The sequence below is a fragment of the Notechis scutatus genome, chromosome 3 (genome assembly GCF_049901735.1).
Source record: "Notechis scutatus isolate UNSWTSFEM ecotype Mainland chromosome 3, rNotScu1.2, whole genome shotgun sequence".
NCBI lineage: Eukaryota > Metazoa > Chordata > Lepidosauria > Squamata > Elapidae > Notechis > Notechis scutatus.
The window spans coordinates 37,467,295-37,483,882 of NC_142011.1; the positions used below are offsets into that span (position 1 = coordinate 37,467,295).

The 16,588-nt window shown below is 36.4% G+C and overlaps 1 protein-coding gene across 6 annotated transcripts in view; it reads right to left on the bottom strand.

Moving 5' to 3' along the window:
* The window catches only part of PPP1R12B (protein phosphatase 1 regulatory subunit 12B), a 109,829-nt gene extending 102,580 nt beyond the window's left edge, over positions 1-7,249 (bottom strand). For all 6 annotated transcript variants that reach the window (XM_087962440.1, XM_087962439.1, XM_087962438.1 and 3 more), the window contains exon 1: positions 6,842-7,249. In XM_087962440.1, the coding sequence (XP_087818566.1) occupies positions 6,842-7,117 (276 nt within the window). In that variant the 5' untranslated portion in view covers positions 7,118-7,249. The remainder of the gene's footprint in view (positions 1-6,841) is intronic.
* Between the last annotated feature and the right edge of the window lie 9,339 nt (positions 7,250-16,588).

The following is a 16,588-nucleotide window of genomic DNA, read 5'->3' on the forward strand; positions in this document are numbered from 1 at the left end:
CCCAACTGTGGTCATGTTGAGGGTTTCCTGTAATCAATTTATTATATAAGAATCAGGAATGAAATGCAATCACCAAGGCACACATATGAGGGGGGGAAATCATTTAAATCCCAGAGTCTGTTAAAATTGCCAGTGATTCCAAAAAGTTCAAAGAGAAAGGACAATTCATATGTTTGGAGGAATAATCTTTATGTAGGATTCAGTACACCCATTTCTTGTTTAGTGACTGAGTCCTGTTCCAACTCACACGGAGTCTTGTTCCAACAAGCAGGTAATTAAGCAAAATGATCACTAAGCGAACACATGAATGAGAGAAAGAGAGAAACCCTGTGAAGATCTACTGGTTGTTACCATCTCATTCAGATAAAGTTGTTTAGAATAGCTATGCCAGCGTTACTCTCAATCCAGCATGCATTATTGTCAGGTATATATTGTCAGTTTAGTTACAATAGAGTATGGGAACTTATAGGTTCTGCTGAATATTGCAGCAAGATAGACATTTATTTTGAACACATAATCCTCTGGACATCATCTAAAGCCAGAGACTAATCCCAACTATTATTTCCACACTTGACATTTTTAGATTCTTTTATGCTAATCCTCTTCTTACCTCCCCACAATGATTACGTAAAATGAACTAGAAGTCGGACCTGCACAAGAAGCACCATGAGGAAAATACCCACTCAAATAATTGGCCCATTCAAAAAAAAATAAAAACAATTGTGAGTGACAAGTTACATCACAGTGTTGACATCTAGAACTGTTCCAAATACATACGGATTACATTTCTCTTTACCTAATCATATTACTCTTAAAGCAATTTTTGACAGGCAGATTTTAGATTTTAATAAGTAATTTATGAGATTCTTATAGGTCAAATTAAAGTTCAAAGGCACTTCAAAGAAACAACAGTAGATGCTTGGAAGACTGAAGTGAACAAGTTATAAATAGAAGCCTGTTTTTCATGTAGTCCGGAAATGGATTGTGAGCAGTTGTTGTGTCAGATCAGAAGTTTAGAATATCCATCACCCAAGTTTAGTTAGTCCTGAAAGGACACTGACACATAGACGTGTAATACATGATCATTCAGAAGACTTCTGATGATTAATGCTAAGCTAACAGAAGGTAAGAGGTTGCCCATATATGAAGACGGCAAAGTTGTATTACTGCATTTAAACAGTGATTTAATAGACAACTGTTATCCTATAGTTATTGAAATTTAAGCCATTTACAAGTGGGGGAAAATATTACACCCAGGATATCACCTCTTACACATTTTCTTTCATGCTCAAAATGTTTCAGCTGACGTATCATCCTATTAAAGAAGTCCTTATACAGATGGGTTCTCCGTTGACTCTGCTTGTTGGGAACCAATTGTGAAGTGAGCAAATGGTGATCAAATGATTGCAAGATGCTGCAACAGTCATAAATGGCTATTTATGTGATCATGTGATTGGAGAAACATTGCAATAGATGCAAATATTGTAAAGTTAATTTTTCAGTTGCCATAATTTGAACAGTTGCTAATCAAGGCAATTATTAAGGAAAGGCTGACAGTCTAAACCAGGGATGTCAAACTCGCGGCCCGGATGCATCACGTGCTGGCCCTGCACCCGCCCGGTTTAGCAAAGGGGAAAAAACTCCCATCACATGACGCCACCATGACGACATAAGTTTGACTCCCTTGGTCTAAACAATAGAGATGTAGACACAATCACATACCATCATTTAAAAGAGGAAAAATAACAAATTTCATTTTCTTCAAAAGCCTGATAAAAATGAATAAAATATTTCATTATTTTATTCATTATATTAAACAAAAATTATTCTAGGCAGGCTTCAAATACAGGATTGCTTGTTAATCACTCAGTCATTTAGAGCATACAACCTGATAAGAAATAGTAAGTATTGTCAAGACAATTAACACAGTCTGCTAACATTAGTAATTTCATTCTTGATGTTAAAGCAAGTCTCAACATTTCACTTATCAAGCTAACAAAAAGTTTTTTTTTCTGATTTCATAATAGTGAACAATGTACTTTCCTGAATCTATGCCTAGTACCTACTGTCATCTTTCTAGGCCTAACATGAACAAAAGTTGAAACATACCTGGAAAAAAAACAGGTTGAGAAAGTCACACCTACATGTTACACACACTCAAAAGGAAATAGTTAATGTTAATTCTTCACATAGTTAATGTGAAGAAACATAAATACATGAAAATCTATTGCTCCCAGGTGATGGCAAAAGTCATAAAAATACCATAAGCCCTTGGATTAGAAATGAGATAAAAATAAAATAAAGATTTTAGCCCCAGAACAGAATACATATTGTGTTGTTTACAAGTCAGATGAAGACTTCTTTTTTCATTACAAACACGTATAACATAAACACATCACTGAAAACATTGTTGTATGCCATGTTCTAGATGACAAAATCTATCCTAGGTTTCACTGCTATATGAAAACACTGACACACAATTAGTCATTCAATCTCTATTGAAACCAGAATATATTCTTACTTTTGCTAAAAAGTCATTGTCCCCAAAATAAATTTTAACCAATCTTTTTTATATGGATTATAGCTTTAATGATTTAATTAAGTGAAAAGAAATAAGTTCATAATGTGAGAATTGTGAGTTTTATATTGTAATTTTTCTTAAATAAACACAATCACTATTGCCACTTCAATTAAAATGCAAATAATATAGCACTACTTATGAGGACATTTTCCTCCTACTGGCCATTCTCTGAAGGTTTCTTATTATATGACAGAAAAACTTTTAAGTGAAATACTAGAAATTAAAATAATCTGTACATCTAAGAAAGCCTGATGTATATTTAACATGCTTCAGACAGTCAAAGAGTTTTATATATAGTTCTTACAAATACCTTGTACAATAGAACAGTAGTAAAATATATCATAATAAAAATTATTATTCAAGACTATCATGATTATATATCTACACATATCTACAGATATAAACATACATACCCACACATATTATCATGACCAATTTGAATTTTAATAACATATTTATTTCCTAAGAAAAGATACCCATTTAATACCACAAAAACCAATGGGTTAGATCTGTGGCAGGAAGGCAGAAGCGTTAAGAGTTTTCTTCAATTTCTCTTTCTTCCTATAGCCAATTATTGCAAAAATCTGTTCCTGTGATCTGAAGGACCATCCAACATGGTGTGCAATACTGGAACTATAAGATAAATGTAAAAAAGAGGGTTGGGTACTATTCTGTTATTTCTCCAGCAGGAAATCTACAATTGATCCATTATTCCTTTTGCAAATGTTCACAGAAGGACTGAAACAAATAACTGGAACGAATATCCCTTATAACAGCAAATTATATTGGAAAGCCATGGAATTTTATGAGACTATATGAAACTGTATTCCATTGTCAACATTTTCTAATTGAAATAAATTTGTTCTAATTTCATCAAAATTGTATTTCTGCAAATGTTAATTATTTCATTTTTTTTTATTTTAGATATTCCCACTCTTTAACAGATTCACAGAGCAGCAAATGAAAGAGTCAAAATGACAATATAACCAAGTAAAACAAAATCTGGAATTCTCCAGAAGCAGAATTAAGAATGTACAGAAAACTAAAAAAAAACTGGGAAAACAGGGACTTTGCCTGATGTTGAAATTATGCTTAAAATATATCTTCAGCTGGACGAATCTAGGAAGAGCATTCCAAAATACAGCTTCCACCCTCTAATAATCCACACCTCAGATGCTGGGACCACACTAAAAGGCTATTAGAAGGCAGATACATGACATACATGTCATATATATGACATACATGTCAACACAGTGTTATTTGAACTTTAGATCCAAATAATGTTTTTAACAAATACATTATTTGTTCTTTCACAAATCATTCAAAATGCCCTGATTGTAATGTAAAAAGTAGGTGATCAAAATTTGTGATCAAACCTGATAGAAAAGGAAACCAATCATAACACAACATACATTAATGTCCAACTCTCATATCCTCCCCCAAATGATAGTGATCTCTAAACCTAGCTTCAATAGCACACCAGCTGAGGCAAGGACTTGTCGAGGATATTAAAAGCAGAGCAACTAACAGCAAATCTTAAGATTTTGTACTTGGCCTGACACCAAGGCCATTAGTGTCAGAATGAATAGAACAAAGATGAGGATGATGCAAACTTTTATTCTGACTCTTAAGAGGTGGTTCAACTATAAAGTCACTCATTGCCACTCCTAAACACATTTGTTATTACTAACTTTAGTAGATAATGCATGGATCTCTCACTTAAATAGAATGGAATGATTTCCTGTGAGCTCAAGATTGCACAGGCTTTACGCCTTAACTCAGTGGGATCATGCTGAAGAAAACCAAGCTGAAGGATGAATGCCATTATGTCATCAATCACTGTCCCTGATTTCACACAATACTTATTATATCTGCCAAATGGTCATCTAGGAGTCATATCCAGAACTCTCTGAAATCAATTGTTTTACTGGCAAGATGCTACTCTTCTATATGCAGTATGATGGATACCGTTTACACACCATATCCTCTTTCGAAGCTGGAATATCAAGCAGTAAAACTTTTTTCAGAAGTTTGCAAGACTATGGTTACTTTTTACTGTTTAATTCTTGTGGAGGTCACAGCTATCGTATTGAGGGATTGTCAAAATATTATCAGAACGAAGACTCATACAAAGCCGTCAACAACAAAACCCTCAAAATCTTACCAGAACCTTCAACAAATCTGAGAATGTATGAAGAAAACTGCACCATCAAATGAAGGCTTATTAGTTATATTAAAAATTGCTTGACAATTACAATTACAATTATGTAATATACAATTATGACCAAAAACCCCAATTCCGTCTTCTTAAAAGCCTTTCTGTCTGAAAAGTGTATGTCATTAAAAAACTATAAGCAAGGTAAGAATTCCATTGGTTGGGGCATAATTCCTTGCCAATCCACACATCTAAAAGTATCCAAAAATGTATACTAATGAAATAATTTGCATAGTATATAAGTGTTCATATCATTGAAATCTTACTTAGGCAACTTGTATCCATCGCATAATAATAGTTAAATGACAAAAATGCAAGCTTGCTAGGTATTTCCCAGTGTTGAATATCTTCACTGTTGCATTAGAAAAAGTAACACAATACGAGTCCAAATAAAAGACAATGAAATTCTAATGATAGCCTCATTTAGGGAGCAGACTTTTGAGGATGCTTCTGGTGCTCATTGCACATTAGAAATTCTATTAATAGAATTCAATGTTGCTTATCTTAGGCCTTGGCACCTTGTGGTCTCTTTAAAGGTTGCCAAGGGAAAAGATTTTGAAAGTCACAAGTATCACAGCAAGTCCAGTACATGACACATTAAAGCAATAGACAGATCATAATTCTCATTTTTTTCACACAAAAACAAAAAATGAACCCAAAGAGCCTGTAATTTTACAATATTTTATTATTTTAGCAGCATGTCAATTATTTGAAATCATTGACAACTATCTGTTATGGATTTTCATATTCTGCAATATTAACTTCAATTATTTTTTTGTTTTAGAACCCCAAGAATTCTATTAAAGAAGAAGCAACGATAGGGAAAATATTCTATATAGGTTTTTTTTTTACATCAGAAATAATATTTTCTACTGGAAATAAATACAAATTAGAATAATTTGATATCAAAAATTCTCCATTTAAAGCAAGTTATCATGAAAATTAGACAACACTTACCAAACTAACCTGATCTTTCTCATTTCTAAACAAACAAAAGAAAAAAAAAGAAAAAAAATCTCTTCCTTCTATTTTTCATTCTTTTGATGATGAAAGCAGACACAATAACTTTAGATTAATCAAATGTATTTGCATGGTCTTATCTTCCCCCATTCCCAGATTCAAAATCACATAATAAAAAATGTGTATTAGTAATTTAAAAAAATGCATTGTGTGTGTTTCAGTGAGAATAAGAATAATTGTTTGGGTAGCAAATGTTTTCTACATGAGAAAACCACAGTAACCCTAGTAACAGAAATAACTGACAAACTGTATTATAGGGGTTAATTCATCCAACATAGCCACAGGATGGGTATCTTTGTTTATATGGCAAAGAGTGTTTTTTTTTTAACATTAAGTTCAAGTAAAACATAGCAAACAAAAATAAATAACAAAAGAATTGATGTCTAACATCTGCTCCATTGCCATTACTATGCAACTAGTAATCTAAACTGTTCGCAGGCATAAGTGTGAGCTGGGTTGTCCAATTCACGTAGATGACTTTTTATGTCATTTATGAAAGAAAGGAAACACTGGGTGGGCAGGAGAGCAATCTGGTGACTATGGAGAATGCAATCATTCTTCCCAAGGAAGGAATCAGTACAACAGTATTAAGTCTATTGGGGAATGATTAATTCCAATACCTACAGAAAGGAGCCCTGGGAAGGTGTGTGTATGTGGGGGGGCAATTAACCACTGAATTAACCCTCTCCACTTATCTGAGAAACCGTCCTCCACAATTTCAAGCTCAGCCTCTGACCCAACGCCAGCCATCCCAGCCCGGGCTCTCCACATGTGCTGGGCAACAGCTACCCTAAGCCCCGGCAGTAGAGGACTTGGTCTTGCAACCCGTCCGAAGGGCATCCCAAGCACAAGCAGATGACTGGGCAACGCTCCCATCCATGGCTCTGGACGGATAAATCCCCGGAGATTCCGGGATGGCGAAGAGGGGCGAAACGCGATCCCTCGCATACAGCTGCGCTCTCGCCCCCCTCTCCATCCCCGGCAGATTTGGGGTGTTGAGTGCAGGTGCTCCGCCCTGGGGGTACCTGATGTAGCGCTGTCAGCCCGTCTACGTTGACCGTGTTAAGGCGGGCTCCTCGGGCCAGCAGGCGCTTCACCTCCTCCGTGTCTCCGCTGGAGCAGGCGGCCAGAAAGACGGCGCCGTCCTCGAAGCGCACACGGCCCCCACCGCGGTGCCGGCTCCGGGCGGGAGTCACCGGCTCCAGTTCGGTCAAGGAGCCTTTCCAGCGCTTCAGCTGTTCCGCCCGACGCAGCCTCGCCGATTCGGCCCGCTTGAACCCCAGGTGGCCCGGCTCCGACATGGTGGCGATGGCGGCAATGACAGCCGACCCTCCCCGTCGGTCTAAGTGCTAGGAGCGCGCTGACCGCCCCCCGCCCGTGAGAGAGCGCGACGGCCAGGCCGCCATCTTCCTTACTCCCCCCGCCCCCTCCCCGAGAGTTACTGTGGCGCGAGCGCAGAGTTCAGCTTAAAGGATCATGGGAAAAGTAGTTCGAAGGGGCTTCGCTGAGTGGGTGTCCCAGGGAGGAAGATTGGGCTTCCAAGGATGACTGCTCTCCCTGGTGCGCAGATTTCTAGGCTGTCGGAATTAAGGGAGACTGGTTATAACCCAGTTGTGCTGCCGACACGAGAAACAAATTATTGTGTATTATTACCACTTTCAATAATCACGTTTGAACATTTCCCCCCCAGCAGCAGAGATTTATTTATTTATTTATTTATTTGATTTGCCAATTGTTTACAAGATAAGTATAAGTGTATACATAGTTGTGAATACATGAAATGGGTACATATAAGAAAAATAAAAAATAAGAGAAACAATAGGACAGGGACGGTAGGCACGTTGGTGCGCTTATGCACGCCCCCTACAGACCTCTTAGGAAAGGGGTGAGGTCAATAGTAGACAGTCTAAGGTTAAAGTTTTTGGGGTTTGGGGAAGAAACTACAGAGTCGGGTAGAGTATTCCAGACATTGACCACTCTATTGCTGAAGTTGTATTTCCTGCAATCAAGTTTGGTGCAGTTAACTTTGAGTTTGTATCTATTGTGTGCTCTTGTGTTGTTATGGTTGAAGCTGAAGTATTCATTGACAGGTAGGACATTGCAATGTATGATTTTATATACCATGCTTAAATCAGACCGAAGACGGCATAATTCAAGGTTTTCTAGTTCTAGAATTTCAAGTCTGGTGGCTAAGCACTTCTTGCATACCTTAAGGCAGTGTTCCTTAAACTTTTTGCTCTCAGCACCCTTCCCACTTTTAAAAGCTATGGAGAACTCCGAAAGAGCGTTGTATGCATTATGATCACTAATATTTACCATATTAAACATTAAAATATATGTATTTGTGGAATGTGTATTTATTGAATCATACAAAATTAGCTTATTAAACCCATTTTATATTAACAGAAATATATTGGTCATTTAAAAATACACATTTTAATAAAATAAAAGAAATAGAATAGAAATAGAATAAAAATAATAATGAGAAGAGTGATTTAATTTTTTGCAAATATAGTTCATATTTGGCAAATTTGATTTGACAAACTCCTGAGAGGGTCTTGGGGGACCTCTGAGGTCCTTGGATCACATTTTAAGACTTACTTTAAGGCTTAGATTGAATACTCAAGATAGGATGATTTCTAATAAACACACAAATATACAACTTGATCTAGGTTTAGCCCCACCTGATGTCTTAGTAGCATCCCTGGTACCACATTCAGAAAAGTAGTAGTGACTCCAAATGTAAATTACATTTCAACTGGATTAAATTTAAGTATAGCTAATAGAATTGCTTTCCAATTCTGTATTAATAATTTTTTTTATTTTAGATAGAAATACACAATTGGTGACAGCTTTTGAGCATTTCTGGGAGTCACATATAAAATTCAACGGTAAATGCAGCCTTGGAGTCTCAAGATTGAGCCCTTGTAAATTAACAGAATTAAATGGAGACAAGGAAGGTCTGAACTGATGGGCCTTTTCCACTGACTTAGAACACACACAGAATTAGCCAAGTTACATGTTAGCATTCAGAATAATATAGATTAATCTATGCAATGTTTAAAATGAACATGGATTATAAAGGGCAATATAGAATGAAAGAATAAGGAAGATCACCTAGTTCAAAACCCTATTCAATGAAGGATTCTGCTATTACAACATTCCCAACAGATTCATTCATTCATTCATTCATTCATTCATTCATTCATTCATTCATTCATTCATTTTATATGGCTGTCCATCTCAAACATAAAACTCTGGGCAAGTACTGTCATACAGCCTCTGTTGAGACATTCCAGTGAAGAAGAATCTACTATCTTCCAAGGTGGTCTAGCAACTAGTCCATTGGTGAGGAACTCTTGATTAGGATTTTTTTCTGATGTCCAATCAAAATCTCCTTATAGTTTAAATCCCTTGTCACATCTTGCTGCCACATCTTGCTCAGATTCTTGAAGATAATTATAGCTAACAGTGTCTCCAACTTTTTTTGTGATTTTCCTTCCAAACTATTTATCATTTTGGTTATTCCCTATTGGACATGCTCCATCCAATTTGTCAAATGTATTGTTCAGAAAATTTGACCAATCCAGAATAGAGAAAAATATGTGCTTTTCTTGATGTTTACACTATAGTTGTGTTACTTAGATTATGGTGTTGGCTCAAAATCAGCTTCCAAGCCATCAAATTTACCAGAATCATTTTCACATGTACTGTTACCCAATATAGTTTTCCCTATTTATGATTTTGTTGTTTTTTTCTGCCCAAATGTAGAGTTGCATTTTTCCTGTTGAAATTGGTTTCTATCTATTTTGTCCAACTTGCCAAGATCCTCCAAAATCTTGATAAGATTTATTTATTTATTTATTTATTTATTTATTTATTTGATTTGCCAATTGTTTACAAGATAATAAGTATAAGCGTATACATAGTTGTGAATACATGAAATGGGTACATATAAGAAAAATAAAAGAATAAGAGAAACAATAGGACAGGGACGGTAGGCACGTTGGTGCGCTTTATGCACGCCCCTACAGACCTCTTAGGAAGGGGGTGAGGTCAATAGTAGACAGTCTAAGGTTAAAGTTTTGGGGTTTGGGGAAGAGACTACAGAGTCGGGTAGAGTATTCCAGACGTTGACCACTCTGTTGCTGAAGTCGTATTTCCTGCAATCAAGTTTGGTGCAGTTTACTTTGAGTTTGTATCTATTGTGTGCTCTTGTGTTGTTATGGTTGAAGCTGAAGTATTCATTGACAGGTAGGACATTGCAATGTATGATTTTATATACCATGCTTAAGTCAGACCGTAGACGGCGTAATTCAAGGTTTTCTAGTTCTAGAATTTCAAGTTTGGTGGCATAAGGTATTCTACAACGAGTAGAAGAGTGGAGAACTCTCCTTGTGAAATATTTCTGGACTTTCTCAATTGTGCTAATATCAGATACGTAATGAGGGTTCCAGACTGATGAATTGTATTCGAGTATTGGTCTAGCAAATGTTTTGTATGCTCTGGTTAGTAGTGTGATATTACCAGAGAAAAAGCTACGTAGGATAAGGTTAACAACTCTTAATGCCTTTTTGGCTATGTAGTTGCAGTGGGCTCTAGCACTTAGATCATTAGAGGTGAGTATTCCAAGGTCCTTACAGAGCTTGGGTCATCAACAAGTTCTTGACTATTCAGCTTGTATTTTATTTTCTGATTTTTTTTGCCAATATGTAAGACAGAGCATTTATTTGTTGAGATTTGAAGTTGCCATTTGTTTGACCATTCAGATACATAGTCGAGATCTTTTGAAGGGTAGCAGTATTGTCTGTGGTATTGAACAGCTTTACATCATCAGTGAAAAGAACGCAATTGCTCTTAATATGATCGCAGAGGTCATTTATGTAGAGTATGAAGAGAGTTGGTCCTAGAACACTGCCCTGGGGGACACCACTATTGACAGGTACTGGATTTGATAGGACGCTCCCGATTTTGACCATTTGTTGTCTGTTTGACAGGAATGCTTCTATCCAGTTATTCAGTTGTCCAGAGATACCATAGGATTTTATTTTTAGGAGTAGTTTGTCGTGGTACCACTGAATCAAAGGCTTTACAGAAGCCTATGTAGATTGCGTCTATTGCTTTGCCCTGGTCGAGTTGTGTCGTCCATATGTTTTTGCAGTGTAAGAGTTGCAGATTACAGGATAGTTTTTTTCTGAAACCAAATTGTTTATTGGAGAGTAGGTTGTTTGTCTCTAAGTGGAGGATAATGGATTGGTTAATAATTGATTCCATGACTTTACAGGTGACGCAGCATAAGGAGATTGGCCTGTAATTTTCAACTAGGCTTGGGTCTCCCTTTTGAAGATGGGGATGACTGTGGCTTGTGACCATAGGTTAGGCAAGGAGCTGGTCCTGAAAGATTTTTCAAAGATTATGCTTAGAGGTTGATGTTTCGGACAGTTGTGATGTCATCATTGATCTGAGTCATGTATACAGAAATCTAAAGCTCATTTTTAGAGAGAAAACCAAAGAAAAATATGATTTGAGGAATTTTGGTCTAGTCCTATTGCTATCATACTATCTTGGCTAGGAGAAAGACTACTTTCTCTTCTTCCTTTTAAAGTTGATATAATCCCTACAGCTCTCTTTCTTACTTTTAGTTTACCTTGTGAACCTAGGTTGCTTTAACACTGTTAGATGTTCTTGTAACAACATGATGCTTTACTCACTATAAGCCTCACCATAGAGTTTCATCAATAATTTAGAAAAATTATTGCTATTTTGGAACGTGAAAAGAATGTGAATGTGCTTCAGCAGTGTAGTTTTCAGGTTAATTAACATGTTTATTTAAATTCTTTTAATCTTGTTAACGCCATCTTGTGGCTGATATAGCTCTTTGCATTTCAGGCTTTATGTCAGAATAAAATAATCGATCTCAAGTGTCAGTCTTCCTTTGAATTACTTGCTATCATTTATGAAAAACATTAATGTTATAATTATGCTAGGAAATTCCTACAGCAAGACAGAGGAGGCCAGTACACTATACTGCTTCCTGTTATATTTACAAATATAGGCATTGCTATGACTTTTATGTATACTGACATTCCTCTTGCTAATACTTTGTCCAATGAAGACATTAGTTTTTGTGCATGAGATGATTGTTCAACTTGTTTTGAGTACTATTCTAAAATTAAGCTGTTCTATAAGGTAGGGTCTAAGAACAACATTGCTGGCCTTTTATTTGTTCTTGCATGCAAGCTTTTAATTCACTGGCCATTTTGAATATGTATCCACTACAATTAAAAATATTGTGCTTTTAATAACTCATCCTGTTGGATTTTTATTAATTCTTTATCAGGGCAAAAAAGGTCATTTCAGCTAATGAACCAGAGGTGGGATGGACATTTGTGTCATCCTTTGAACATGTTGTCAACTGACACAGAAAATTCCCACCAAACCAGACAAAAATATAATTCTAGAGCCTGAATATTTACTTATCCAAAATGTCCAATATGTAGTGTTCAAGTATTCATGTTGGACAGTTCAATAACCCACAAAAACAACCTTTGCTTAGAGTAATTTTATCATGACCCTGATAAAACTGTACTGCAGTCATTCTGGGAAGCGTTTTATCTCTCCTGTTTTTTCATTAATAATTTCAGCTGCAACAGGAAAATTCTCAGAATCTATGAGATAATACATGCCAAAGGAATCTCCATCTAGTCTCCATCTAATCTCCATTTTTCAGAATGTTTACCTATACAGACATATGCATGATAGTACAGTGTGTTGAGTTTTACTTTGTGTTGGAAGCACCAAGAAATTAATGCCAAAATTACATTGAAGCAGCTGTTTTAACAATGCAATATTCTGTGAGTATTTATGGTAATACCTTAAAATCTTCATCCAGTTCCATTTGTATATAAGCCTTTGTTAGGCTTAGTATAAATATCTTCAATTCTAGGCAATTCTAGTCTTCAATTCTATTGCTCAGCCTTTAATAGTAAATTAATGAAAACTTTAAAATTGCCATTCATCCTGGCAATTCTTTTAAAACCAAGTAGCGTGGGAAAAAAGAACCCTGGCTTCTATCCAATCCAACTCAGGCTCTTTTGCATATAGCTTGTGGACGTACTTTGTGAAAAATTTTTAGCATTTTCATGTAATACTGCCTTACCTTTTGTGTAAATATGGATGTTAGAATGTGGGGAAGCTCTCTGTGAACACAGACTCAACATCAACCAATACCCTTTTCAACTTACCCTCAATGTTTCAGTGATACTATTTTAGGAAAGCCATATTAATCTATGGTGGTAAAAATTCAGAAGTCTTCTGTTCACAGAAGCTTGTGCTTTTTAATATAATCTGCGAATATGTAAAGATCCTTATCAGCCTTCTAATCCAGTGTCACCATCCTTAGAGACTGATTCATTTGTTTTCACAACATGTAAGTCTAACATGTTCCAAACATGCTTTTTCAAGAGGCAACTGAACTTTCTGGTTTTTCTTTGAAGACCCTGATGACACAGATAAATCTTCAGGTGACCTTAATGACCTGCTAAAACAGGGATGTTAAACTCAAGGCCTGGGGCCAAATCCAGCCCATGGGGTGCTTAGATCTGGCCCATGTGCCCCCTCAGGAAACAGCAAAGGACCAGCTCGAGATGCCTCTGCCAGCAAAAACAGAGTTCCATTTTCACTGGCAAAGCACTTGGGCTGCCACAGGCATCTTCAACACAAGTGAATCTTCAACACAAGTGGGCATGGCCAACACAAGCTGGCCATGCCCACGTGGCACCCCGAAGACAAACACAACCCTGATGCGGACCTCAATGAAATTAAGTTTGATACCCCTGCACTAAAAGAATGCAAATGACCAGCTGTCTGCAAGGAGTATAAATCCTTCCATTTCTCCATCATCCAGTCAGAGCTGAAGAAGCTTTTTGGATGAGAAGTGAAATGTCTTCAAAGAAAAACCAGAAAGTCCAATTGCCTCTTGAAAAAGCACCTTTGGGACAACCATGATCTGGATGGCTGAGAATCTCCATAGATATAAGTCTAACATATTTTGTTGATTATTATATTTTATGCTACTCTACAAGTATCACTCCAATACAAATGATCTTTCTTCCAGTATACTATAAGTTAGATCTCTGTAGTTTAGCATCTTTGAAATGCTGCTTAAATTCACATGATGTTTAACCAATTTCAGCAGAACTAATACCCAATTGCATTGATATGATTTTGCCATTCACTTCTGTTATGAGGTATTTTGCTGGTTTCACTTTACTTTGTATGGTATAGATTTTCCATCAGCTAATAGCTATCCCTGTTTCCCTTTCAGCATCAGTTTTGTCATCCATTCCATGGCATGCACTTCTGCACTCTTTTAAAATAACTGTTTAGTGCTTTGCTTTAGCAAATAGCTTGTGTTTTTCTTTTCCGGAGTGGCAGGCTTTCTGAGCATTTATTTACATTTTCTGCACTTGGCTTCTCCTACTGTAGCACTATTCATACTGATCTGTTACTTCCTGTATGCTACTATAAATTACTCCCATTTGCTTTCACTCCGAAGTGCTGCTTTATAATACAGTTTCCATGGAGATAGAAACCTCAAATGTTCTTTCAAATGTTAAAGCTGCCTCTGTTAAAACTCTTTTTTCCCCTTGGTTTTTCTTTCAGAATTCCACAGAATAGGCAAACTCAAAGCCTTTGCTGAATTTGCAGTGTTCGAACAGGTTTTTAAAAATTTCCCTGCTTTCAAGGATGGAGTAGAAAAAAAGAAGAAAAAAGAAATGCACTCCCTTGCCTACAGTAATATTTCTGTCCCCCTCTCCAAATTAGGTATCCTTAAGGCCTCCTATTGAAAAGCTTATATTTGAGCTACCTTCTGTAGTTCTCACCTGACTCAGGTCCAGAACAGTTTTTTCAGCAGAGCCCACTTGGCTTGTTTCTCTGCCAGCCAATCTCAGGGCACCACTTCTGAGAGTTGAAGACCACACTTGCCATGATAGAGAAACACTAGTCTAGACTTATTCACACCTCAGGGATCCTTAGCTGGAAATCTTCTTCCAGCTACAGTAGTGACTTCTACAGCTGCCTCCATCTCTTCTCAAGCACCTAAACTACTCAGCATTTTTGTTGCTGAGCCTCAGTTTAAACAGACAGCATTTCTGGTGAGTGTTTTAAAGATCTCCATGAGGAGCCATACAGGACTGTGTGTCACTAGACATGTATTTGAAAAAGGAACACACACCACTTGGTAGAGGGGGGGAAATTAAAAACATAGTCCTGGCTATTGAGGCTAATCGTCAGCCATAGTCCTCATTATTACCTCTGAAACAGCAGCTTCCTGCTCAAATAGACTTTCTGAAAGTGGAAGGGCTGGAGGCCTTGGCATCTTCCCTAGCACAAGTGTGCACTCTCACCTGGCTGCATTCTAAACAGAAGGAAAAAGGAGATGACCAAGATCGGGGGAAGCTTCTATAAGAACACGAACCAGAAAGAAGCTGAAGAATGAAAAGCGAGATGTCTCAGGGAGGCTTTTACTATGGAGTGACATAAAGATCTTGAGGGGAATTGTGATGGACGCTTGGAGAAAAATGAGGCAAAATTAACAGACATTTGATGACCGGAAATAAGTAAGGGGTGAAGAGTAGGATTATTTTTTCTCCTCTTCCATCAAATTAACATTGAGAAACCGCTACCACTTTGAGATGATCTTATGGTATGAACAAAAGCTCTTTACTTTGATGGTCTCATTCTTGGCAAGAGGACAAAAATAAAATAGTCTTGGAAAAAATCCAATGAGATGAGACTATTAAAAGCAGGTGTATTGAATTATAGTTTGGAGCCTCTATAAGCTAGTCAAAATGCTCATGGAATGAAAATTCAATTTTGGTTTAACTGAGAGAGTCCTGCATGTTTGGTAGCTTAAAAGGGTCATTTCTCTGGGGTTCTCTGGCAGACAGAAAATATGTTTTTCTTTCTTTGAACTCTTTTAAATTCTGGATGTTCTTTGATTTGCTCTCTTGGTACGTGATATATACTTCATATTCCTTTTTTATAATTTTTTAAAGAATTTTGATTAAAAATTAAAATGAACTAATCTAAAGTGAAAAGGAAAGAGAAAGAGAACAAATAAAAATCCAGTAGTTCAGAAAGAAAGAAAAAGGATCTTCCTATTTTTTTTAATAGCAATTATAAGTACAAATACAAAATTTATTCTATGGCTATAAAAACAAACTCTTTTTTCTGTTTATTTTTTTTAGTCATCAAAACTATAAGTCACAAATTCATTTTTCCCTGTTTTTAAGTCAAAAGTCTAGAAGGGGCTTCAAGTCAGCAATAAACGCACATATTGTCTTTTCTCTAACTGAGGAAGTCAATTAACTATCACTGCAATTTTCATCAATTCCACCAACCATTTCTCTATAATGGGTATTTACTGGGCAATGCTCCTATGCATATAATAATATTGCTGCAATTATCATTTATAAAGACAAAGCTCCATGACTTTTTTCCAGCTGTTTATCAAACTCAAAAGAAAAATCTTTGTTTTCAATTGCATATTAATCCTTAAGATCCTCTGAATTGGTGTATGTATTTGTACCCAAAATTTTCTGGCTTTTTTGCATGTCCATCAAGCTTAATAAAATGTCCTTTCTTGTTCATATTTCCAAAATAAATCTGATGTAACTTTACACATTCTAAACAATTTATCTGGTGACATATACCAGCGATGCATCATTTTATAAAACTTCTATTTCAGGTTATAACAATGTAAATTT